This window comes from Panthera leo, chromosome B2 (genome assembly GCF_018350215.1).
Source record: "Panthera leo isolate Ple1 chromosome B2, P.leo_Ple1_pat1.1, whole genome shotgun sequence".
NCBI classification, from domain to species: Eukaryota; Metazoa; Chordata; class Mammalia; order Carnivora; family Felidae; genus Panthera; species Panthera leo.
This window is the reverse complement of record NC_056683.1, coordinates 67,311,385-67,338,402: the sequence shown is the minus strand read 5'-3', so window position 1 is coordinate 67,338,402 and position 27,018 is coordinate 67,311,385. Positions and strand designations below refer to the sequence as shown.

Sequence of the window (27,018 nt, the reverse complement as noted above, 5' to 3'; positions counted from 1 at the left end):
CACCTACAGTTGGAAGCAGCAGTTCATTAAAGCAAATGTTTGCTTATTTTGTTTTATTTCCATTAAAATGTGCTTTTAATATTACATAAATCCCTAACCCCAGTTAAATTCTATGACTCATGTCTCAAAGCTACTACTGTATTTCAATTGACCTCTATGAAAACCTAAAAGGAGATTGTAATCCTTCAAAACAGATGCAAAAATTCTGACTCACAAGGAATACTTTCAGACTTAAACACTTTAAGAAGAGTATGGCTGAAAGTCATCTTACTTTGTTGACCTCCCTCAAGAGTAGTAATTTATAATGCTTTGACCATGCACTGACAGTGAGTCAGTACAATGCTGCATGATGAGGCATGAACATGGCAGAGAGAATATCATTATAAAATATTTCTGAAACGTCTTTGTGTAATGACTATTGTACATGGAGGCTTTCGTTTATTGTGGGAAACTAAAAGCAAGTCAACATTTCATTGACACATGCATGAAGCTATATAGTTCTGTATGTAAACTATTTCTTTCTGTACTTTTCAATTATTCCTGTCATTGACTTCTCCAAGTTTTTATGCACAGTCATGTCTTCAGATTGCTGATCCTTCTTCACTGTTTTCTTTAAGTTCTATAAATAAATGTCCATAAGTATACATTGATGTTGTCTTTTCATGATTAACCATTGTTTTGTAAAGGACCATACTGGCATTTTAACCTAAAATGCCACTTCTAGTATGGAGTATACCTGCTGCAAAGGAAAATAACAGTGTTGGTTTACACCTTGCAAACATACAGCGTAGTGGTGTAAACAGGCAGAATATTAGTTTTATAGACATCTGTATATTACTTTTTGTACATTTAGACATTATTAACATCCCTATTACTACTTTTGATTATTTGTCTATGAGAACATGAATATACATTTAAATGTATATTTCCTTGTGCAACATAACAGTGCTAAATTTCCCATGATCTCTCCCTTTCATTAAAATACATATTTCATCTCTGCACAGATTGAGATTTATCAACAAAAATTAATAACAAAACAATGATGCAGAGAATGGACAAAAAACATCATTGATTCTTTTCCACATTATGGAAAAAAAGTACTATGTCAATGTTCTATATTAACTTCTATGGTTACAAGCAGGTTGTGATTTGGCATGCTTATTCAAAATGCACTCAGCATGTATTAGATTCCTTTAATTGTTATGTGAATTGTTTGCATATGTGGTTATTATATGTGATTTCATTGTACTTGTATGTACTTGTATCCAGATATGTTTCTATTTTGCTTGATTTTGCTGGCCATTCTTGGATGACCTAGCAACTCAAGAATCAAAAGTGTTTTGTGCTGTCTTCTGTAATATGTATACTCTCTGATGTTTTGTCATATCTTGTCAGCTTTTAATTTTATTCTTATCCAACAAGATATCTTCTATATTTGTTGGAAACAAATTTATGCAAAGACAATTTTAGTAAGCTTTGCTCGACACAATTCTTTATTGATTAAGTTGACCATTTTGTGACATTGGAAAATGTAATTGATATCAACTCTCTCTTTTGCAGTTGACCCACCTTCAGACTTGAATTTTAAAATAAAAGATGAAAATACTGTTCATATGTCATGGGCAAAACCAGCTGATCCAATTGTGGGTTACAGAATAACAGTGGACTCTACAACAGGTAAGTTTTGAAATGTTGGGGTTTTAAAAAGAGACATTAAAGGTGATATAATCCAGTCTTCTCTCCTCCTTCCATTTCATTATAAGAAAGCTGAAATTTAGAGAACCTTAAGGATTTAGCTAATGTCACCAGATATTTAGTGGACTCAGGTCTCCAAATTTCCAGCTTAGTACCCACTGTTATATTTTTGTAGTGTTGAGCTTTATTATATGGTTTGCTGTGCTAAGCTGTTGTTATTAAAAGAGTTACTTTTTTTTTTTTTACCTGACCAGAACATTGCTGCTAATCTTTGATTTTATAAAGTAGAATTCTCATTTCTTGATATTTTTCTTGAATTAGTATTTTTAACATTTAAATTATCAAGTGATGAAGTGAGTTCTTATGCCTTACCCAGTGTCTTATACATTTCAGTACACAGGAAACATTCTTCTAGAATAATGTTGAGCTACCATGATGGAAGATAAGAATTTACTTTGGCTAGGTGGATTCCGTAGATCCTAGACTCAGAGTCTTTAAACAACAAACAAAAAATCTTGTTTGGGTTGTTGTCAAGAGTTATCTTTAGTGTTCATGATGTTGCCCAACTGTGGAGAACTAGTCTCTATTGATTAACTTTTAGTTTTAACATGGCACGGAAAAATAACCATTGCCATTTGCACTGGCCGTGGTGGGAAGAAGTCTTGTCTGGCTGACAGTAGAGATGAATGATGTTGATATAATTTAAGTTTTCTGAAACTACTAGTGATTTTAAATGCTAATTTATCAAGGAATTGGAATTTTTTTTTTAAATATGATGTGAGAACTTAAGGGGTCAAGAATTTACTTTTTCCATTTTGAATCTTTCTCCCCAAATATACTTGCAGTTAACTAGTTCACTCATTCCACGGCAAAAAGTCCATTGAAAAACAGTCCTATCAGTTTCCATATGTTGGAAATTACTGACTCCTGTACTCCCCAAACTGGCACTGAGACCACCGAACCCAACAGAGCCCTGCTGGCTTGTCCTGTGGGGGCCCTGGTTGGTTCTGCACGTTCCACACAAAAACCAGGAATGTTTCTAAGGGTTCTATTTTACCTGTTACCTTTATTGATTATTTATCTTTTGATGAAAATTTAATATAATAAAAAATCCTACCAGGCACTTAATGCCTAGGAACCATCGTTCCTGATTGAATAAAGAATGAACATAATCGGGGCGCCTGGGTGGCTCAGTCGGTTAAGCGTCCGACTTCGGCTCAGGTCATGATCTTGTTGTCCGTGAGTTCGAGCCCCGCGTAAGGCTCTGTGCTGACAGCCCAGAGCCTCGAGCCTGTTTCAGATTCTGTGTCTCCCTCTCTCTCTGACCCTCCCCCGTTCATGCTGTCTCTTCCTGTCTCAAAAATAAATAAATATTAAAAAAAAAAAGAATGAACATAATCTATATACGACTGTATATCCAGTACATTGTATTTTGAAATGTTTGATACCTGGTTAAGTCAATTCAGAAGACTATGGTTACCCATTAATGTATGCACCCATTTGAGTCCGGAGAATGCATTGCTTCCACACAGACTGCTTCCTACTACAGTTTAATTTTAACCTATAATGTCTTTGAGTTGATTTTCATCCCCTACTTGTCTTTCTTCATTCTCCTCCAACACATAATTTAAAATTAAAATTAATTTTTTTGTCTCATTTATGAAATAATTTTGTTATCTGCCATTAGCCCTAAAAAACAATGGGGGGTTTTGGTTTGATATTCTGGTATATCTTTATTCCAGAGGAATCCTTGAGTCCTCAAACAAATATTGAATATGATTATAATAAGTAGGGTCAATGCCAGCCCATTTATTACATTTCAAAGTTCTGGTTTTAGAAGACAGAAGAAGATGATGTGTGGGTGTTCTGAAAAAAAATGCATATATATTTAATTTTTTAGATTTTGAGTGTATCTGGGAATTATATTATATTGTGTCATGTTATATGTGAAAGATATTTTATTGCATTCATATTTTCCTTTCTATATTTCCAGATGGGCCTAGTAAAGAATTTACCCTTTCAGCTAGTACCACTGAAACTTTATTAAAAGACCTTATACCTGAAATAGAGTATGTGGTGACAATCACTTCATATAATGAAGTAGAAGAGAGTGTACCAGTTATAGGACAATTAACAAGTAAGCACACATACAAAGTACTTCTATCCTTTTTTATTATGCAGAAGATTTCTCCAACCTTCAGATTTAATCTGTTATGCAGAGTTACTTTGTATCAGTATTAGCTGTTCTTTCTATGATCGTAGTCATTAGTGGATGTTAATAATTCATTCCTGGTTTATAACCCTGGTCTCTGGAAGCAGCAGGAGTGTTATGAATGAAAACTATTAAAAACATTAAACTTTGCCAGGCAACAATGTTAATGTCTTTTTGAAGTACATCTAAAATCTCACTAAAAATAGTTTATTTGCAAGGCATTGCTTATTTGGCAGTATTCTTTGAGCAGCTGGGCATGGACCGTACATTTGAGAGACAGCAGTGTAGGGGTGTGTGGGTGGCTCAGTCGGCTGCGTGTCCCGCTCTTGATTTCTGCTCAGGTCATGATCTCTCTCAGTTGATGAGATTGAACCCTCTCTCGGGCTCTGTGCTGACAGTGTGGAGTCAGCTTGGGATTCTCTCTCTCTCTCTGCCCCTCCTCCACTATCTCTTTTTCTCAAAAATAAATAAATAAACATTGAAAGACAGTGGTAGAAAACAACATATTTATTTTTTTAAGGAACTATTTGTAAGGGTTCATTTCTTTTTGTAATAATCAGGTTTTGATTCAGTTCAAACAGGTGGCCCAACAAAGCCAGGGGAGAAGAAACCTGGAAAACCAGAGATACAAAGTAAGTATTTCCTTAATGTTTTTGCTCGGATTTATAGAAGTCATGATGTAATATAAAGGAGATGTTCCAAATTATATACATAGTTTGATTTTATTCCTGTGCTAATTTCTATTGGTGTTATCTAGAACAAATACAGGCAACATAATAGTAATATATGACTAAATAGTTATATTACCTTACATTCTGGGTTTCTAGTCAATTTTTCATTCTAGTTACTAAATATTCATTTTACTGGGAGTGTTTTGAACTGGTGCGTGTCCACTTTTTTTTTTTTTTTTTGCAGGATTTTGGCAGTAGGTGAAAAACAAAGCTCATCACTGGACTTAACTCATTTCTCAAAGAGAAACTGATTGAAATAGGGATATAGGAGAAATATAAGGCTGGAACACAAGAGAGATGCCCTCATTGTGTTTGAAGAAATTCAGTTGCCATGAAAATACACTTCTCAATCTATGTATATGTTATGCTCATCTCTAGGGCATTTAGATGACTTTAATTGATGGCAGTGTAGCTATTTCCAGTGTCTGTGCACAACATCTTTGGCAACATGTGGGTCTTGACATATCTAAAGAATAATTACACATTTTCCAGAGATGATGTTGGGGAGGTGGTGTCTGGGAATCAGTGGGGTGAGAAATTGGAATGGAGTCTTAAGCAGTTTGAAACAACTTCCCAGGTCATTCTGATACATTCTTTCACTACTAGCTCTATTATTATTCTGCCCCCACAAAGAATGCAGGAGGCAAGTTAGAGAAGAAAAAGGCATGAAAAACATTGTTTACAATTTTCTTTATAATATACAATTAGGAGCCCAACCCCAAACAAAATAAGGTACACAGTGATCCTTGGTGCGTTTGTAATCAAACAAAAGGAATTTTATTTAGTCTTGCTTTTGCAGTTCCTAGCTTCCTTTGTCTTCTATTGCTTTGTCTGACTTACTGGGATGGACCTTTAAGGAGTTTCTTGGACTCCTAATTTACCACCTTATAAAAGTTGGATTTATGACCCAGGATGACAATAAAAGGATTATGAATACAAAGTCCCCTTTATCTGTAATTTTTCCCTGCAAATAATTGTTTAGCATTCCTTCTGATGCCTAATAATCCAAGTGAAGTTTGTAGTATGTAGTTATAATGCTAATATTTTCTCTGAGCCATCAATATTTATTCTAAATCAAAGCATTATACCAAATATTGACTATTCAGTAGACTTAAATGGGCCCATTAAATGGTGTGCAAAAATTATTTAGGCATGCAACTTGTATTTAGCTTGCAAAATTTTCCAGGACCCTTTCCTTCTCTTCCTAGCCAAATATTTCTTTTATTATCCACCAACTGACTGCAAGGACGAAAACATCTTCAGAAAATTCACTTAGTGTTGCCTTAAAAATACAGATTTTCATGAGAATAGTTTGTTTCCCTTCTGACCACAAAGAAAAGAAAGATAGGATGTTTAGTTATAAAAGCCAATCATTGCATTTCAGTAATTTAAGGATGTAATGTGAATTTTTACTTTTGAATTGAAATGTGTTTTTCTACTCTTTGTTTTGTAAAAGTAGGTTTTAAGCTTCCAATTTAGATACACTGAAAATTAGGACAATAAGATATTTTGACTACCTTGCATAATATTTATGCTTGTTTTGACTTGTGTTAGACTCTGTTAACCCTCTAGACAAACCGACTGCAAACTTCAGACAATTACATTATAAAATGCAGAAGAATTTTAAAAGTTTTTCTCTTTTCTTCAACTTAACTGCATCTGTTTGAATAGGACAGCAGTTGTTTTGTATTTATTGCTAAATACCAAGGAATGAAGACACTGCTTACACTCGTTTTGTATGTCTCCCAGATGTTTTGTGTAATTTTTACTTGGAGAAAAGAGGAAGGATATCATTTATAAAAATAGATAAGTTGATAGCATAAATACTTCCGTCACATGCTCTTGGAGAGTAGGTCATATATCTATTTATCTTTTCTTGCACGATGTCTTATATAGTAATTTAGAGGCATATAGTTTCATAAATGCGTGTTAAATGAAAGCACTGAAAATGCTTCTGTATACGCAATTAAAACAGTTGATTCTTTTGTGCATGTCGGTTGTGGGTGAAGAACAATGTGAATTCATTCTGATCAACAAAATGATTTAAGGAGACAACAGTTTTTCAGTGTTAGCTTGTAGTCTTTAACTATGAAGCGGGTTAATAATACATCAATTAAAAATATATCCAATGCATTTCAGAATGCTCTGTCAGTGCCTGGACTGATCTGGTGTTCCTCGTGGATGGCTCATGGAGTGTGGGAAGAAATAATTTTAAGTACATTTTAGACTTTATTGCTGCTCTTGTGTCCGCTTTTGACATCGGAGAAGAGAAGACAAGGGTTGGAGTTGTTCAGTACAGCTCTGATACCAGGACTGAATTTAACTTAAGTCAATACTACCAAAGGGATGAGCTTCTTGCTGCAATTAAAAGAATTCCATACAAAGGTGGCAACACAATGACAGGTATGTTTTACAAAGTTCATTATTGTTTAAAAATAAGTGGAACACCTGTTTGGGAAAGAAATTAAGCATCACACAGTTATCATAGCTTAAATAAGTTTGAAGTTAACCACATAGTTTTTGACTTTGGCAAAATTGTGTAGTAAGAAGGGAACAAATATGTTTCTTTTTCACTTCAGGGGATGCCATTGATTACTTAATTAAAAATACTTTCACGGAATCTGCTGGAGCGAGAGTTGGCTTTCCTAAAGTGGCAATTATTATTACGGATGGCAAGTCCCAGGATGAAGTGGAAATTCCAGCAAGAGAGCTTCGGAGTATTGGGGTTGAAGTTTTCTCTTTGGGTAGGTCATGTTTGGCTGATTATTTTCACTTTAGAACTACTTCAATACTGCCTGCTTAGGAAGAGGAAAGGTTGATTCCTGAAGGAAGGATGCTATTACAAGTGTTTACTGCATTTTATAGTGTAGTGCTAAGCCAGGTTATCTTTCAGTAAAAATTCTGCTTATGTATTTCTCTCCTAGAACTCCCTCAGCCTATGCATTGTGAGGTGGTATTCATATATACATATATATATTTTTGCCAGCCCTCTGTTTTTCAAAGAACGCTGGGCCACTGATTCTAATAAAGATCCTCCTTGTATTATCATTAAGTGTTTCTTTTTTTTTAAAATGTGTTTCCTATATTATGTAATACTTGCGGAATTCAGAGGGTTCCAGCTCATTCAGGACTCTGGAAGAAGAAAGTATTATCTTTACAGATGGCAGGGACAAATGATGGCATGGTTGGGATGAGAGCCCACTCTGTTTCACTAACCATTCATTTTCCTCTTTGGCTGGCCACTTTATGTGAAATTATAAAATGCCTTTGTCATTTGAACAGTTGCACATTCGTTATGAAGCAAACCAATTCTGGTTTATGACTAAATAAGGATTTAAAAATGTCTTTACTTGTGAAGGACTGAGAAAGCAAAGAACTCCCCGAATTCAGCACATTTTTCTTTTCAATATATCCTTGTCCTTTTGTTTTTAAGGCATTAAAGCTGCAGATGCAAAAGAACTCAAACAAATCGCCTCCACGCCTTCATTAAACCATGTTTTCAACGTGGCCAACTTTGATGCAATTGTGGATATTCAGAATGAGATCATCTCTCAGGTGTGCTCAGGTGTTGATGAACAGCTTGGTGAATTGGTTAGTGGAGAGGAAGGTGAGTGAATTGTTCACTGTTCCCATGTGTTAGCCTTTTCCATTATTTGATGGCATTTGTAGCTTTATAGGAATTGTAAAGGTAGACATTTTTACTCAAACATATCTTCTAGTGATTCTCCAGTTGTATACTCCATGTGTATGGTTTTTCAGTAACTCAACTTCTTGATATTATTTGTATTGGCCCCCCTCCCCCAGTGGAGCATTAAATAAAAATATTTATATCATTATCAAGTTCTTAAAAAATCTTATTTGAACAAGTTTGACTTGCTCTTTTTGTCTAAGACCATTTTGTGCATGTTGAGTGTCTGCCCATAATTATGCTATTCAGGTACTTGCTTTCATTGTGTTACACTCTGATTTAAACATTGGCAGGCTTGGAAGACATGTATCTTAGCATTTGGCAACATCAACTAATAAGAACACTGTTAAATGTTCATGTTAAGTGGTGAAAAAAAGGGTTTTCTATCATCATTCTCTGCATGTTTTCAAAACTTTTAAGAATATATCAAAGATCAGTCAGTTTGATCCTTCCACATCTGGAAAAAGTTCCCATTTTTATCAGTTATTGTTTCTAAATACATGGGAGAAGGAAAAGACATTTCAGAAGACATTTCATAAACATCCTTTTGGGCATTAGAAAGTCACAATTTCCATGATTGTTGTCCTCTTAGCCTGAGAATTGACAAGTGATTAAAGATAAGTTTAGAATAGCTACATCTTCAGTCATGTAAACTCTTTAATCTCCAAACCCCAAGTGTTTTGGCAATGTTCACTGGCCCCAATTCTATTTCAGAACCCCTTCTCATTACTTCATGGGCTCCAAATCTTCTTCGTTTTACTGCCTAATGTCTGATTCTTTTGATCTGTGCTATTACAAAATCAATCCCCTCACCCCACTTTTCCCTGATTAGCCTCTCTTTATGTAGTCTTTTCAATACTCTATTTTTTGAAATATCTGTTATTTATTTTTGGGAGAGCAAAAGATGGGGAGGGGCAGAGAGAGGAGAACAGAGGATCTGAAGAGGCTTCTGCGTTGACAGGCTGACAGCAGTGAGCTCCATGGGGCTCTAGTGGGGCTAGAACTCACACACTTTGACCTGAGCCAAAGTCTGACGCTTAACAGTCTGAGCCACCCATGCACCTCTTAAATACTCTACTTCTTACCTGTTGTACACTGTCCACACTGCACGTGTGAGGGTAGACCAAATTTCTGTCCTGCCACTGTTTGAACTCTGCTTGTATGATGCGCAGGGCTGTATTCCAGCTGTTTACACTGTTCTTCAGGGCCTCTCGCTCTTGCTGGCTTAGCCCGTGACTTCTTTTCCCTATTCTGTCTCTGCATCACTCAAAAGTTTTGGCCAAACATCCAGATGGCACATCTGTTGCTTCTCCATGCCCCCCACTACTCAATTTTTAGACATCATTTTTATACATATGTATGCATATGGAGATATGATTGCCTTTTTGAGGAGGCCACGAGTAAACTAGTGCCTGTTTTATCATCCATTTCTTGCAGGCTGAGAATAAAATAAAAATTGGAACTGTACATTCTGGGAAGTTGATTACATTGACAAATGTGAAAGTGTGAAACTTTGATGTGAAATGTCTTCAAATACTTTGTTGTCTGTTACATACATGACTGTATAAGGATAGAAATGTTTTAGATGATTGATATTTCTTTGTCGATATACATGTTGTAAAATGTGTCACTCCTGGTGGCATTATGGATAGAGTTGAACGTTTTTTCTTAGCTTGAAACAAGTGGGAATAAAATTGTCTAAGATTATAAGAACTGTCATTTAAGAACTGCTGAATCCTTTATCTTTGCATATTATAAAGTATCTTTTAAAGATTACATTTTAATCTTTATAACATCATGAAAACAGAAAAAGAATTGAGCAAGTCATTGGTTGAGCAAATATTTATTGAGTGCCCACTTTGGTACCTAAGAATAAAGATGATGAGTAAAATACCAAAATTAGAATGGAAACCTTGGTCCCGGAGAAGAATCAGGCATCAGACATCTTTTTATTGATTTCTTCCAATGACTTTCTTTCCCCCTAATTTTCTCAGTTCCCTGATTAAAAATCAGGCACTGAGTCTTTTTTGGTTTGGATGTGTACAGGTGAAAGTGAAGACTTGGGATTGGGCAACTCTTCTTGTTGCCTTCATGATTAATTTGACTTGGGAGGCTCAAATGTTCAAACCTATGGGTTGCATTGCACTGTTTGTAATCACTGTTCTACTTGTTACTTTTTAGTTATTGAACCTCCTTCAAATTTGATTGCCACGGAAGTGTCATCAAAATACATTAAACTAACTTGGAGTCCATCTCCTAGCCCAGTGACTGGCTATAAAGTCCTCCTTACACCAATGACCGTCGGAAGCCGACAGCACGCACTGAGTGTGGGGCCTCAGACCACCGCACTCAGTGTTCGTGACCTTTCAGCAGACACAGAATACCAGATCAGTGTTTCTGCCATGAAGGGACTGACATCCAGTGAACCCGTTTCAATAATGGAGAAGACTCAGCCCATGAAAGTTCAAGTGGGTAAGTTCATGGGTATATCACTGAGTTTGGAATAGGTGATGGTTCATTTGACAGTATGCCTTCCTGCATCGGGTTTAGTTTTAAACAAAATATTTACAATAGTTTTCTTTAAAAAATTAAAAAAAATTTTTTTAAATGTTTATTTATTTTTGAGAGAGACAAAGACAGAAAGCAAGTGGGTTGGGGCAGAGGTAGAAGGAGGCACAGAATTTGAAGCAGGCTCCAGTCTCTGAGCTGTCAGCACAGAGCCTGACATGGGGCTTGAATTCATGAACCATGAGATCATGACCTGGGCGGAAGTCAGATGCTCAACCGACTGAGCCACCCAGGCACCCTGCAATAATTTTCTTTTAAATAAGCGTGCATACTGAGAAAACCAGATATCTGTATTTTAATGACTGATTTGTATTTGTTGAACTTTAATGGACTTTCTTTCTTCTTACAGAATGCTCACGTGGTGTGGATATAAAAGCCGATATTGTGTTTTTGGTTGATGGTTCTTATAGCATTGGGATTGCAAACTTCGTTAAAGTTAGAGCCTTTCTGGAAGTTCTTGTAAAAAGTTTCGAGATTTCACCAAATAGGGTACAGATAAGCCTTGTCCAGTACAGCCGGGATCCTCATACTGAGTTCACTTTGAAAAAATTCAACAAAGTTGAAGATATAATCGAAGCAATAAACACCTTCCCCTACAGAGGAGGATCTACAAACACTGGGAAAGCAATGACTTATGTCAGAGAGAAAATATTTGTGCCTAGCAAGGGTTCAAGAGGCAACGTACCAAAGGTCATGATTCTTATCACTGATGGGAAATCTTCAGATGCTTTCAGAGATCCTGCTATAAAACTAAGGAATTCCGATGTGGAAATCTTTGCAGTTGGTGTGAAGGATGCTGTTCGTTCAGAATTAGAAGCTATTGCCTCTCCTCCTGCTGAGACCCACGTGTTCACAGTGGAAGATTTTGATGCTTTTCAGAGAATATCTTTTGAACTCACACAGTCTATTTGCCTTAGAATTGAGCAAGAGTTGGCAGCTATAAAGAAAAAAGGTTAGTAGACTTTGTAGAGTCAAAGTTATCTGTTCATGAACAAAGCATTTGGTTATAAAATTGAGGATATATAATTGTGGATTGTTCTTTTCATGAGCTAGAAAAAGGAATTTTGCTGCCTTATAGAAATCTTTTGAGCTTAGTTTATTTAGCTCTGAGATAGGACTTTATTTTGGGTATGGATCATGTATTTATTGATGAAAAAGCTGTTTACCATGAGTCACGAGATATTTTCAATCCTAGATCCTTAAGCATGGCTGGTTACCAGCTTTATCACACTTATTTGTCATATTCAATTCAACAACCGCTAGTTGAGTGTCTACTATGTGCTAGATGGTGAACCAAGTCTTTTGAATCAAAGGTGACTAGAACAGAGTCCTGGATGTTTGAATTCTTCTTACGCATTCCCTTTCCTGGGACACTTTTAGGCATTATTCCTCAAGCAGGAATTCCCTACCCTCTTTTCTTCATTTGTTCAAATTATGTTTTTGAACATTCAGTTAAAAGTCCCATCTCTTTCATCAAGGCTTCCTTAACTGCTCTGGTGCTGAACACTTAGTATCACTTCCGGTCATTTGGCGTTCATAGGTACTGCTCTGTTTTGTTAATAACGTCACACTCTCTTTCTTTCCAATTTGATTGTTCCCTGAGAACAGCAGTGTGCCTTAAATGTTGGCTTTTCCTATGACTCAGTTTAACGAATACTCTTTTGTTAGGAAAAGTCCCTTAATTATAATCTTGAAATATCTGTCTATCACCAGAAGTTAATATCCTATTGCCGAGGATGAATGGGAAAATACTGATGGTTTATTTTAGGTTTGTTACTGTTTAACTATTCCAGTTGTGGGCAGGACCATTTCATTACTGCTTTGTGTTTAGAAACTCAATTCAAATTCAATTTTATTTATTTATTTATTTATTTTTATTTTTTATTTTTAAAGTTTAGTTATTTTGAGAGAGAGAGAGAGAGAGAGTGCACACGTGAGTGCAGGAGGGGCAGAGAGAGAGAAGGGGAGAGACAATCTTATGCAGGCTCCAAGCTGTCAGCACAGAGCCTGATGTGGGGCTTGATCCCATGAACTGTGACACCATGACCTGAGCTGAAATCAAGAATCGGTCACTTAAATGACTGAGCCACCCTGGTGCCCCCAAGTTCAATTTTAATTAGTCATTTAAACAGTGTAACTTAGTATTATGAATGGTTGAGACAAATGATCAGGATCTTCTTGTAGGGCTGTAAGTGAGAGGCCCTCTCTCAATGGTCATGTGTGGCATATTTACTCAATGTATTTGTCTCAATGACTATTCTTCCAATGAATATAAGCCCTTTCGGAAAAATAATCATTAGTTCCAATTTAGCTTTATAGATTTAAAAATTTCAAACTCTGGCCTTTTTTTTTTTCTTTTCTTCTTTTTTTTAATAGCTTATGTACCTCCAAAGGATCTTAGTTTTTCTGAGGTGACTTCTTACAGTTTCAAAACGAACTGGTCTCCCGCTGGAGAAAATGTTTTTTCATACCACATCACCTACAAGGAAGCTACCGGGGATGATGAGGTCACAGTGGTGGAGCCAGCATCGAGCACCAGTGTCATTCTGAACAACTTGAAGCCAGAGACTCTGTACTTAGTCAACGTAACTGCAGAGTATGAGGATGGCTTCAGCATTCCCTTAGCCGGAGAAGAGACCACTGCGGAAGGTGAGATGGGGTTTCTGACCCTGTTTTCCAAAAACTAGCAATTTATTGTAGAACCAGGTTACAGTTCGAAATAATCATCTGCAACTATAGTTTAGAATGGTGAATGTCTTTGTAAGATTCAGCCTCTATAAAGTACAGCTATTCATACACCCTTTTAGAAAGTGGAAAAAAAATTTATGTAAAAAAACCCCTAGATTTATTTTGATGAATTTGAGGTTAAGAGATACAGAGAACTATTAATAATTATGGAATTAACTCTCAAAATATTACTTTTCCAGATTTTTCTGTCCCATGTTTCAGCAGTGTTATGTTCAAATACTTATGAATTTTGTTTGCTTTATCTATGGATGTGATGGCAAATATATTACCAAATGTTTTTTCTTTGTAAAAATTGTGGTAAAATACACATAACACAAAATTACCATTTTAACCATTTTAAATGCACATTTTGGTGGAAGTTAGTGCACTCATATTATTATTACCACATGTGTCTCTAGAACTTTTTTTATCTTGCAAAACTGAAACTCTGTATTCATTAAAAAATGACTCTCCATTCCTCTCCCCACTGCCCCTGACAACCACCATTCTATTTTTCTGTTTCTATGAATTTGACTACTCTAGTTACCTCATAGGGGTGGAATCATACAGTATTTGACCTTTTGTGTTTGGCTTATTTCACTTAGCATAATGTCCCTAAGGTTCATTCATGTTGTAGCTTGTGTCAGAATATCCTTTCTTCTTATGGCTGAAAGAAATTCCATTGTATGTATATACCACTTTTTGACTGTCCACTCACCCATGGGTTGCTTCCACCTTTTAGCTGTTGTAAATAATGCTGCTAAGAACATGGGTGTACACATTTTACCAAATGTTTCAAGCAGTGTTTGTTTAGGTATATCCTCTTCACTGGATAGAGTTGAGTACTTTCTGATACATTTCACTACATTGGATATTCAAAGGGTACCAAGGAACCTGGCCATGAGAAGACTAAGACTAGGCAATTACTCTTTAAGATAAATATCGCAAATATTAAAAGATATGTCAGTTGTTCTCTATTTTTACTAGGGATGAGCAAAAAAGCATAAACAGATACATGAGGAAATTAAGATGGTTACAAAGAAGTATTTGCTAACAGGAAAGGCACATGTTGGCGTACCTTGCTGATAAAAGCTAGAGAATCTTTTTTCTCTGAAGGATTTTTCAAATAAGATTGATGTTTTCTTTCTGTGCATGGTTTAGGGAAATTTCTATATGAAATCCAGCAAATAAAATAATGGCCAAAGTTTACTTCTTTTCTTATGATTTTTTGTGTTGAGTAACCCTGAAATCCATACTTAGATATTTCTGATTTTCTGATAATTTCTCTATAATGCCCATATTGTTGCTTGATGAGCCTGGCCCTTTTCCTTCAGCATTTTGGGATGGGGATGGGAATATGGATAAGAAGAAATTTAAATCCAGAGGGTATTTGAGTAGAGCCAACTACATTCATATACGCTCTAGTTTTTGCTCATTGGGCTCCAATGATACAATTTGGTAATACATTTCTAATTCTATTGTCTGTAGTGAAATCTGAAATTTAAACTTTCTTTAGTCAATAAGGAAGTTTCTGATTTCAGTACCTTCGTTAAGCTACTAATTATTGAGCTCCAACTTATGTGTCAGGTACTGTGATAATTGTTTTCCATGGATTATCTCATTTAACAACTTCAGTAAACCTACAAGTAGTCATGTTTTTTCCTTCCGGGTAATCTGAGGCTCAAAATTACACATTCAACTTCAAAACTAGTACAGTAGTTCCCCTTAATCTGTGGCTTCACTTTCCGTGGTTTCAGTTGCCCACTGTCAACCACAGTTCAGAAGCAGATGATTTTCCTTCTGGCTATTGTTAGAAGGTCAATAGTAGTCTAATGCTACATCCCAATGCCTACGTCATTGACCTCACTGCATCTCATCATGTAGGCATTTCATCATCTCACATTATCACAGGAAGGGTGAGTACAGCACAATAAGATATTTTGAGAGAGGGAGAGACCACATTCACTTAACTTTTATTATAGTATATTGTTATAATTATTCTATTTTATTATTAGTTGTTGTTAATCTCTTAATGTGCCTGATTTATAAATTAAACTTCACTATAGGTATGCTTCTATAGGAAAAACATAGTGTATATAAGGTTCAGTACTATTCGTGGTTTCAAACATCCTCTGGGAAGTCTTGGAATGTCACCCTTGCAGATGAGTGGTGGGGGAAACACTATATTCAAACTCATCAGTTTATCTGTCTCATTTGTTCTGGCTAATTTAGTCTTTTTCCTTGCCATGTAAAATGAATCATGGCTGTAACTCTGCCAACTGCCATTGCTTTTCTTAAGGGATACACTTCTTTTCTCCCTGAAGTGATCTACTGACGTATTGGCTGTTTAGGTAAACTTCTCATTACATGCGAGATAAATGCAGTCGTTTTGCACTGTGCTTTCACTCCAGTGGATTGAAAAGACAATAACCTTTAGTCCGTCTTCCCTGAACGTGTGGTCCAAATGAACAATTTTCTCCTTAAATAAATAAATAATTTAAACATGTTTACTAACTATAAAGCTGAATGATGTTCTCATTTAGGCTTAATGGAAATCTATTTAAGACTGTTAGTCTATGGACATTACACACATTGCAATTTGACCTCAAGATTTAGATCCAGGTAGCATTCATTAAGTGTCTACAGTGTGTTTGGTCCAACACATGTGTGGTCTAATTATTCTCCAAGTCAAAGGACTCTGCAGATAAAAAAAGTTAGCTGTGGGACTGGCTGGGTAAGAGTTCATTCAAGTGGGTAAATATGGTAGAACTGGGTATTAGGTATTATTTTCCTATGTTTCTGAGAAAATCTAGTTAGAGGAAAAGGGTTGGCTACTTATATTTGAAAACATGAGTTATTTTTATTTTTGAATTTTATGTCAGTATGAATTTACTATTTAATAGAGTACATATTTATGATTTTAAAAGTTTACTATTATGTACCTCTTTATTTGATTAAAAAATTAACAGTACTTACTTTCTTTCTGTATATTGAGTATTTATTGTTTCATCACCTAGCTCATATCTGGCTAAATGAATGCTGTAACCAGGATGTTTGATAAAATTCTGCTTTTGGATTTGTTTAGAGGAATGCTATAATTTATTGATCAAAAGCTAGTTTTGCATTTTTTTGTGTAAAATAAACTTTTTAAAAAAATATTTCAGTAAAAGGAGCACCTCGAAACCTCAAGGTGACAGACGAAACTACAGACAGCTTCAAAATTACCTGGACTCAAGCTCCAGGGAGAGTGTTAAGGTACCGAATTATATATAAACCAGTTGCTGGCGGAGAGAGCAAAGAAGTGACCACCCCTGCCAATCAGAGGAGGATAACACTCGAGAACCTGACTCCAGACACAAAATATGAAGTATCTGTAATTCCGGAATATTTCTCAGGACCTGGGTCTCCGCTGACTGGAAATGCAGCCACTGAAGAAGGTAGAGGAAATATGCCAACTGCGTGGTAACAACCAAACTCTTGACTGCAGGGGAAGCTGTAGGCAACTATCAGGACACTACAGGATACTACTTTATCTCGATTATCTGAGTATTTTAGACTGTAGTCCTTTTAGACTGGAGTTACCCAAATTTTTGACTGACTTATGACAGCATTTATTTGTGTCGTAGAACTCAAATACTATTTATGATCTACATATTCTTTTAAAAATAGCATGATTACATATTCTGATATAAATTGAAGGATGACTAGGGATTGAAAATCAAACCGCTCTGCACCATTGAAACAGATTATATATTACTTCTTCAGGAAGATTTTAAAATAATAACCTGTTTTTTACCTAAATGGTTAGGCCCCCAGGATAGATTCTGGTATTTGCTGCAAATTATTAATGTTAAATATTTGTTTTACTGAGAAAAATTAAGGCATTCATAATTTTCATTTTATTCATTTATTCATTTCATTTATTTCATTTTATTCTCTAAATTTAAAATGATAGCAATAACAACATATTCGCAACAATGAACAGTTGTTGAGGACTTGTTTGTGTCAGGTTCTGTGCAAAGAGCTTTTCATATATTTTCTTATTTGATCCATGCATAGAGTCAATGGAATTGTTAGTATTATTATCCCTTTTTATAAGGAAGTCAAGGCTGAGGATACTAAATAATAGCTCAGAGTCATGTTGCCGATAAGCAGTGAATCTGAGTCAGACACTCGTAAGGAATATCCACCCCAGCATGGCCTGCGTCACCACTTCCCTCCCAGTGTAAGCAGCTAAATAGCCTGTCCTATGGAGTCCCCTTCTCTTTCCATCTGATTTCTTCCTCCTCTCTGCCCTTCAGAAAGTCACCACTTCCTTTTTTCTCTTTCTAGTTGGGGATCTAGGACCCTTTGTGCTGGGTACTGTAAAAAGATCCAGTGGCTCTTCATCTTTCTGTTTTTCGGAGTGAAAGTGGTTAGCTGTTGTGTGCCCAGTGGAGAGTGTCATAGGATTGGTGCCTTGTGACCCTTCAGAGATGACATTACCACTCTACCAGAAAAGTCATGAAATGCCAAACATCATAGTTGCAAAGGGATGGACAGCCCCTGAGTTTTACCCAAGGCAAGGCCTCACTTGGGCTGTTTCTTACCTTAAGACTTTTTCTAGGATAGCATTTGATCATTTATCATTTTTATCTCATCAGTGTATTTCCTGGTTATTACATTTAGAAGTTCATAGCATGATACCAATAAAATCCTTTTTATTGAGAATTTCTTGGAGGAGTTAAAGCCTACATTGTGATACTAATCAACGTATTTACAATTTGTAGGGCTTTGTTCCACTTTTAGAGAAAAGATTGTAGTTTTTAACATCAAAGAGAGTAACATGAAAGATATTAACCTATGTAAACACTGAAGAGGAATGGGTTGCCTTTTGATTTGTTTCTACTGACAAATAAGGCCCAGTTTAGAAATGCTTAGGCTCTGTTGGCCAATCAAGAGTTACGATTGCTGTAATACCACTCAGGATATAAATTTGATGTGGTGTGCGTGCCGCCCACACACAAACACAGACACCCTCCCCCTCGCAACACGCACCCCCACACGCAAAGCAACAAAATGTTTTTCAAGTCATTTTATTCAATAATGAGTTTTGATGTTGTTCTTGTTTTTTAATGAAGTTAGAGGGAACCCAAGAGACTTAAGAGTTTCTGACCCCACAACATCAACTATGAAATTGTCTTGGACTAGAGCACCGGGGAAAGTGAAACAGTATCTCATCACATACACCCCAGCGGCAGGGGGTGAAACTCAAGAGGTTACTGTGACGGGAGATACAGACAGAACTGTGCTGAGAGGATTAAACGAAGGGACACAATACGCCTTATCTGTGACAGCCTTGTATGCATCCGGGGCTGGAGATGCCCTGTTTGGTGAAGGAGCAACGCTTGAAGGTAATTGCCGTCATGTTTTATAGAAATTCCTGAGTTTGTTGGTGATTTGTTTAGGAAGCTGAAAATGTTTCCAGAGAACAAAATCTAGAAATGTGCTATCCTTTCTCTTAAAAGGAATTTGGATTGAAAAGTAACTATGAAACTTCCTGTGATTCAGAGACATAGAATGCAAGCAACTGTAAAAAATCACGTGTGATCAGGAAGAGGTGTACCGGGAAGCTGAGTGCATCATAAGGCCATAGAAATGTGTTCTTAATGCCATGGGTTGGTTGAGTGGAGAGGAGGTGTGTGATATTCAGGGTGGGAAAGGGCCTTGGGGAACATCTGTGGGTGAAAAGGATTTGGGTTGCCCAAGGTAATGTGACTGCTTCCATCACTCACGAGCAGACAGACTCAGACTTTTCTGACTCTGAGTCTCATTTCATTCACCATGCATAAAAGCATTCAGCTTGAGAAATATGAGAATCCAGGTTTTTGCTTTGTTTGTTTTCTGAATGACCTCTAAAATTCAGCTCTGTGTTAGAAGTTTGAAGTTAATGCGGTACTTAGCAAGAACCACCAACACGACTGGAGCTATGTCCTTGGTTCTGCAGAGTTAATTGCCAGAGGGCTTCATATTTCTTAGAATCTTTTGAAATATAATGGCAGCTTACATTTAACTCACCACAACTACAAAGTAAGTTGTGTAAGAAGGAGAAAATACAAATTTAACCTAACCACAATAAGAATGTTGTGATATTAAAAAGAAATATCAGTGGATGATTACAATAATGAGTCAGTACCATAGCTGGAAGCCTAAATGGAAATCAGGTATTGATTCCTTTTTGTTATCACCATCTTTTATATGACTTACTGAAAATAGTTATAGGAAGAAAACAAATCTGAAGTACCTTTTGTGATGTGAAGTCACAGTGACCTTAGGTAAAATATCTGTCAAATTTGGTGGATCCGGGAGCTTGGAGGATTGTAGATATTATAATTAACAGGGACAAGGCCCACAACAGACAGTTTTGATTAAAACTTCAAGACTTTGTCAATAGTTAAAACAAAAACAAATATTCTAATCAATCCTATCTCTAATGGTGACCAAGAGTTTAATTCCAATAGTCCCTGAAATCTACTTTTAAAAGAGGATTTAAATGAAAGATTAAATACCAGTGTGTACAATACTGATTACTAGAAGAGTCCTGGTTTGACTAGTTAGCCATGTGACCTGGACATGTTTTCTTAACCCCTCGAGTCTCAGTTTTCCCATCTATAAGAGGGGATGATCATTGCTCAGCCTTCTTCCCAGATTTATCGTGGAGATTGAATGGGAGACTCTAAGCGAAACTCTTTGTGAACTGTAAAATACTATATGTATATAAAATTCATGAGGAGAAATAATATTCACTTTAAGATTGATATCTAAAAATAAAGCTTTTGTAAGTATTTTGGAGATATTGATTAGCTACCCTAAAGTTTTGAAAACAATAAGAAGTAGAAATGGAATTTGCCTTAATTACAGAGACATAATCCAATCAGTAAAGCATGTGATCTTTCTATCTGGAGCAACGTCCAGAATTTCTGAAAAGTTTGTTTTTTTGTTTTGACCTTTTGAAGTTCTCTTTCTCATGTGCTTCCCATAGGCTTTCAACATAGGTTGTTTATAGGATTTTTTAAGGATAAACTTTTGAGCTTCTGTTTTTTTACAGAATAATTGTAGGTTATTGATGTTTGTGAAAATTTCTCATAAAGAATATCTTGGAAATGATTTAATAGTTTTACTTCTTATACCTTTTAACCTTCTGATATTTTTCTGCATTTTATTACTTTAAAACAAACCATATTCATACTCAGTCCAAATCTCTTAAAGCTAAAAATTAGGGCATTTTTGTTACTAATATATTAACAATCTTTAGAAAACAAAATACACATTTTAATTTAATAGCAAACATATTCTATTAAGCTGTGATTTTTCTAAGCCAAGTGTATAGCTAAACTGTTTATAATTTTATAGTTTTGTACAAGTAGTATAGAAAATCTACCAACTTCTATGCATGTGCCCCCTCTCCCCCCCCCCCCCCGACACACATATTTGATCAGAAATTACCTCTAAGGGAGATACATGAGTAGTAAAATAGATCTTAGAAATTACTGTTTTCAATTTCCTGAGAAGGAGGGAAGTGAGATGATTAACTATAGTTAATTGATAATTGAATTGTAATAATACTTTTTTCCCATTTACACAAAGCTCTTTACTACAATGAAGGATTATATAAAATGCTGCCAGCCTGATTTTATTAACATATTTATCCCATTGCATTATGTGTGGTAAACTTGACAAATATGTGAAAGCATAGTTGTGACTAAATTAAAATAGTAGATTTTTGCCCCTGGTTATTCCATTTCATTTTATTGTATTAACTCAGCCAAATCCACATACCATATACAGGAATAGGATATGATGGTAAATGCAGGGAGTGGAAAGCCAGAAACAGAGCCAGGCAACTGCTTTTGAGGGCCGCTGTTTTTCTAATCTGTTTTTCTCTTGGGAGAGAAGGTGGTAAGAGCAGACCTTGAAGGAATGTTTCTTCCATCCAGAGGCATGGTCCAGCCGGCAAGAGCATTCTGTAGGTTGAAATTTTATGGATTGTCTGAAGTGCATTCTATTCAATTCAAAAAATATTAAAAAAAATATTTAGTATGGTCTACAACCATCCCTAACTTAAATCCGTTTCCTCGTTTGTTGAAATGTAGCCAATGATCAGAAAATTCCCCTGTCCCTGGAAGAGAGATTTATTAGCATTGGCATTGGGGAAGTTCATGGTTTGCTCTAGGACTGTGTGAAATAGAATCACAAAGACAGTGTTTATTACTATTTCAGATCCAAACTTCAGAGGAATCTGAGCACAAACTCTTGGGTTTGATTTACATGATTCCCCCCCCCCCCCCCCGTTGTTGTTGTTAAAGTAGATTTAATGTAATTACTAAAGCACTGTTGTAATGTAAAAGTACTTTAGGTCCTGATGGAACTTTTAATTGTCACTGTTAGTATTTAGAGAAAGGAAAACCTGTTCATAGAAACCCTGAAATGAATAATGGCCATTTTTAATGCAAAGATTGACCACAAATGAATGAAAATTTCAGTTTGGGAATAACATGGTTCGTTTTGTTTCTGAGTGTTGTTTTTTGGCTATGGAAAAGATGACTTTTCAACATTTCCTTTGTTGCAGTTGCTATAGCAACCTGCCAACTTCCTAGACATGAAGAACTTCCTGTACATCAAACCAAGCTAACTCAGCTGACATTTTGTTACAATGAGGTTTTTAGCACATCATAGGGATTCCTCTGCATGATGTTGAGTAGCGTGGGGCCTCTCCAAGACAGACTAAATAAGGTCTCTATGTTTCCCTAGATTTATTGCTATCTCATAATTTGAAAAATTATATGTTCTGAGTATAACAACTCTGAGGTTTCCTGGGAACTTTAGCACAATTACCAAGCAGCAATTCATATTTCCTTTCCTGCACATTAATGGCTCATCAGAGAAATATCTAAATCATGTTGGAGACATAACAGTTATGGAAGAAATCTCAGGCTTTGAGGTTGAAGAGTGACTTGTTAAGCGGTTTTTAAGAACTACATACTGCTTAACGTACTTGTTAGCTTATCAATAGTGAACTTTGTCCTTTGGAGTGGTGGATCTAATTCATTGGCTGTAAATCAAGTATGTTTCCACATAAACGCGGAAGCAGGTTTTCTGTATTCTGCTGTGGAAAGTTGGATGACTTTTGAACTGAGCTTTAACGGAAAAGACAAATTGATTTAGAAGAGGATTTACATTACATTTTCAATTTAATTTCTATTTTTGAAAGTGGTATGTGAAACTCAATGAAAGCTGACTGGAACAATTTATACAGTTTCATTTCATTATGATTAATTTTTCAGTTATCATCATTGGCTAATTTGCGTTATAATTATATTTGAATTGGATGATGATTTGCTTTTCAGAAAGCAAATGGAAAAGGGCTAAGGAAACGTAGGAAAGTTACTTAAATGAGGCATTAGTTCTTTGGCTTCATATGTGGAAAAAGCAGAAATCAACCCCTTGTGGATGTTCAGATCATGAGAAATGCACCTGTCTAAATTACTTCCCACAACGGTTGCTCAGAGATGCATGTGAGCAGGCATGAGAAAAACGACTTTTGAGTATATCTAAATATGTTTGATAATCAGAGAAGAGATATTGAGTATCAAAATCTCAAAAACTGATAAATTTTGTGTGTTTAAATTTATGACAGGAAAGCATGTTATTTCTTATAAATATACTGGTACTATACTGGGGAGGATAAGGTAGCTGGGAAAACTATTGAGAAGGATGAAGATGAAGGCATGCCATCATTATAGAAGAGGACTTGTTTGAAACGATTGCCAGAAATTCTATTACCAGAAATAAAAGTAATATTCAAAGCATAAGCATATACCCCAGAACAGCAGAAAACAGGTACCATGAAATTAAATATTATTGAGAACAATATTGCTTATGTGAAATCTTGAACAAACTAAAACATCATAAAACAAACATTTATAAGTCTTGAGGCAGAGCGAAAAGAGGGACTCGAGGAGGTAGGAAGCCTTTGCTAAAGTGGAAGTGGATCCAGGTTCTGGGAAGCATAGTGACAAAGGGGCAAAAAGACTACTGGCATTGGTTCCTGTTCACTGGACCGTTTCTATAGCTTCCCCTTTTAAGAAACAGTAATCTCTCCTGTCGAAAGGCTACACGCTGGTCTTCTGACATCTTTCCTTTCTTATTCCTCTTCCTTTCCTTTTCCTTCCCAGGTTTTCTAAAGAGACTCCCAAACCCAATCTAACCAAACCAAGCCAAATACTCTTTCTGTAGTTATTGATGTCTGAAGTTCCTCAGGTCAAGGACAAAATGTGCAATTCGTATTTTAAACCAAAGCAAATGCCTAGCTAGGTAACACTTCAGTTGAACCTCATTCACAAGAAAATGTGATCAACTCTTGAATAAGAAGCATGTGTTGAGAGCCACTTCCTTTTGAAACAGGATGAAGGGGAGGAGAGAGCAGTGAACATCACACGTGTGTTATGGGGGAGAAAGGATGTGATGAGAAGATCCAATACACTTCTCAGTTCTCTGAGGGTCAGCCATGAGATAGAAAGAGACAGAGGGTGAGCAGGGGAGGGGCAGAGAGAGAGGGAGACACAGAATCTGAAGCAGGCTCCGGGCTCTGAGCTGTCAGCACAGAGCCTGACACAGGGCTTGAACCCGTGGACTGTGAGATCATGACCTGGGCCAAAGTTGAACACTTTACCAATTGAGCCACCCAGGCACCCCATACCTGTCTTTATTTTGAAGGAACCTTATTTCAGAGTGAAAGCAAGTGTGAGGGTTTCTTCCTGCACTGACCAAGCACATCTAACAAATAATGGCCTTAGAGAGGAGCATAAGGAAAAAGAAAGAAATGAGAAAAGAATAAAGAATTGTAGGGGAATGAGAATAATAGAGATTTAAAAGATTTTTTAGGAAGTATCAGTGCTTAGGCATATCTCCACGTATTTCGATTTAATTGATTTGAGCATGGCCTACTCTTTGGCACCCCAGGTGATTCTATGTATCTTATCAAGTCCAGTCCATTTATTTTTTCCAGGGCCCCAGGGGGCGACATAGCCTGCTGGTGGCTTGCTCAGCTGGTTGCACACCAGGTCTTAAGACCAGCTTGGCCACTTGATAGTCTGCCAATTGTATCATAGGATACAATTCAATTGCTTCATTTTTTTTTTGTAAACCAATATTTGTCCAAGCTAAGATTCCATTTAAATAATACTTTTAAAGGGTTATAGGTCTGATAAAATTTACTTGTCATAAGGACATCATATTCTCAAAATTCTTGGGTGTAATGCAGCAGCTAGAATACTCAACCCTCCTGCTTTTTTGGGAGAAAAAAAAGTTTACCAATGTGTTTGACAAGAGCATAAGCTTAATATTTAAGAATATTCTTATCACGCCGACTGAAGCCTGTTGAAGCAGTTTGTCTTGTCAGTCTTGGCTTCTGGATTGAGGTGCTTTTCTTCCTTCTTTGGATTTCATTTTCTTTGTTACTAATAAGGAATGTTGCAATGCCACTGCCTGTATATAATGCCTTTGGGTGTCACTGGCAGATAATATAATTTTTTGAGGATTGTTTTCTGTAATTGAGAATTTACTCAGTGCTTATTGGATTTAGTGTTGTCATGTCATTAATTATAACTTAAGAATGTTTTTTAGTTAATGCTTCATTTGTATTTCAAAAAGTGCTTTTATAGACTCTTTTCTGGACATTGATAAACCTTGCAAAGATATTTACTGAAATTTTACTAGTATTTTGTTCCAACTTTCCAGGTCCTGAGAGTGTTAAAACAGTTGATTAAAGTCTATGGGAATGCTTGTCTAGTGAACTAGGCTCCTTTTGTTTGTAGCCCAGAAATATCTTTGTGAATGTATGATTGCTTCAGCCATAATTGTCTAACTATTATTTTCTCACAAAGAAATCATTAGCCTGTGTTTGTGAGATTGATGTCTGTTGTCATGGAAATAAATAGTGTCACAAACTCAGTGCTGTACAAAGTAGGGAGGAAAACAGGCTGAGAAACACAACCTTGGAATGGAAAAGATGCTGAAACCATTATTTGTAAGTTACTTCAGTATTAATTTGGAGGATATTCCCATATTCTATCTATTTATCTTATACTTTTTTTTTGGAGTGCCATTAATGCAGCTTTTGGCTCATTTAAGTTCAGTCACTTTCAAGTACAACTATTTTACAATGGCTATGCCTAGCTGCAGTTTATGAAATTCAGAGGCACATATGAAAACAAGGTGTATATCAAGCAAAGGAAACATGTGCTGCACATTGAAAATCTAGAGACCAGTTGCTGGGGTGTCAATGATCAAAACAAAATAAAACTTAAAAAGCAACAACCAAACCGAATCAGAAACAAACAGTTTGTTTATATTCCCCCAAGTAGAGAAAATATAAAAATATGTGGCCATTTAAGTAGGAAATAGAGTTCAAGAAGGCCTTCAAATGAGTATTAGCCTCAAGCACTGTGGGGGGAAAAAAGTCAATGTGTTCTTGAAAATAAGTATTCTGGGTTTCAGTGAAATATGTAACTAATTTCCCTCCAGAGATGAGATGTCCTGTCAGCAGTTAAAGTTATTTTTAATGGAGTTAGAATTTTCCATTTGTGCTTGGGCTCTGGTAAGATGCCCAGCTCCTGTTTTATTTATTTTTCCCTCTAAATTCTACAGTATGATAGGTTTCTGTCTATCCAGATTTATTTATTTTTTTAAATTTATTCTTACCTTTACTTTTTGTGCTGAAATGTAGTTGTTTCGTCATGAGTATTTTTTAAGATACTCATTTTTACTCTTCAAGTAAAATAATAGTCTTCAAAATTCTTGTAACAACATTATATATCATTTGCTTGAATATAAAACAATTACTGATGAAATGTATGCTGTAGAGACAGATAGTTTTATATTTATGTCATGCTGTGGCATAAACCCTAGTAAAGGTAGCCAATATAAAGTGACCTGTATATTTATTTTACATTTAAATTATGGAAAGTGAGGGTTTTATTGGAAGACATCTGTGCCTCCTATTAAGTTGAGGTTTCCATATTTTTCCATTTGGGTTGTATTTTTTTTTTCTTTTTTGAATTGAAAGAGCCAAAATTTAGTAGCAGACATTTTCGATCAGCTAGAACAAGTGGTGTGTTTTATTTTGATGACTGATGGCTTTTAAGTTTTCCAGAGGAATTGGTGGTTTTTAGTTTCATTAGAGTTCAGCTCTATTGGAAGGTTGCACTTATACTTTTAAATAGCATGAACAAGTAGAGTTTTCATGAAAAAACGATTGCTGGAATTAATATTTGCAAGTGATATGAAGTCGTTGAAGTTATTATAAGTCATCCATTGAAATGAGCTTATTTAAGTTACATCAGAGAGAAAAAGATGAT

The 27,018-nt window shown here is 35.9% G+C and overlaps 1 protein-coding gene across 4 annotated transcripts in view; it reads left to right on the top strand.

Annotated features, from left to right (window-relative positions):
- Positions 1-27,018, top strand: part of COL12A1 (collagen type XII alpha 1 chain) — a 115,982-nt gene that overhangs the window by 8,474 nt on the left and 80,490 nt on the right. Inside the window, exons 3-13 of one of the 4 annotated variants that reach the window (XM_042939182.1) lie at positions 1,561-1,677; positions 3,689-3,832; positions 4,480-4,539; positions 6,778-7,041; positions 7,218-7,382; positions 8,072-8,245; positions 10,508-10,798; positions 11,244-11,846; positions 13,271-13,543; positions 16,786-17,058; positions 18,742-19,014. The exons of 2 other annotated variants lie outside the window; for them this stretch is intronic. In XM_042939182.1, the coding sequence (XP_042795116.1) occupies positions 1,561-1,677; positions 3,689-3,832; positions 4,480-4,539; positions 6,778-7,041; positions 7,218-7,382; positions 8,072-8,245; positions 10,508-10,798; positions 11,244-11,846; positions 13,271-13,543; positions 16,786-17,058; positions 18,742-19,014 (2,637 nt within the window). Of the gene's footprint in view, positions 1-1,560; positions 1,678-3,688; positions 3,833-4,479; positions 4,540-6,777; positions 7,042-7,217; positions 7,383-8,071; positions 8,246-10,507; positions 10,799-11,243; positions 11,847-13,270; positions 13,544-16,785; positions 17,059-18,741; positions 19,015-27,018 lie in introns of those variants that run through there. One more of the 4 variants, XM_042939179.1, reaches the window with a different exon arrangement.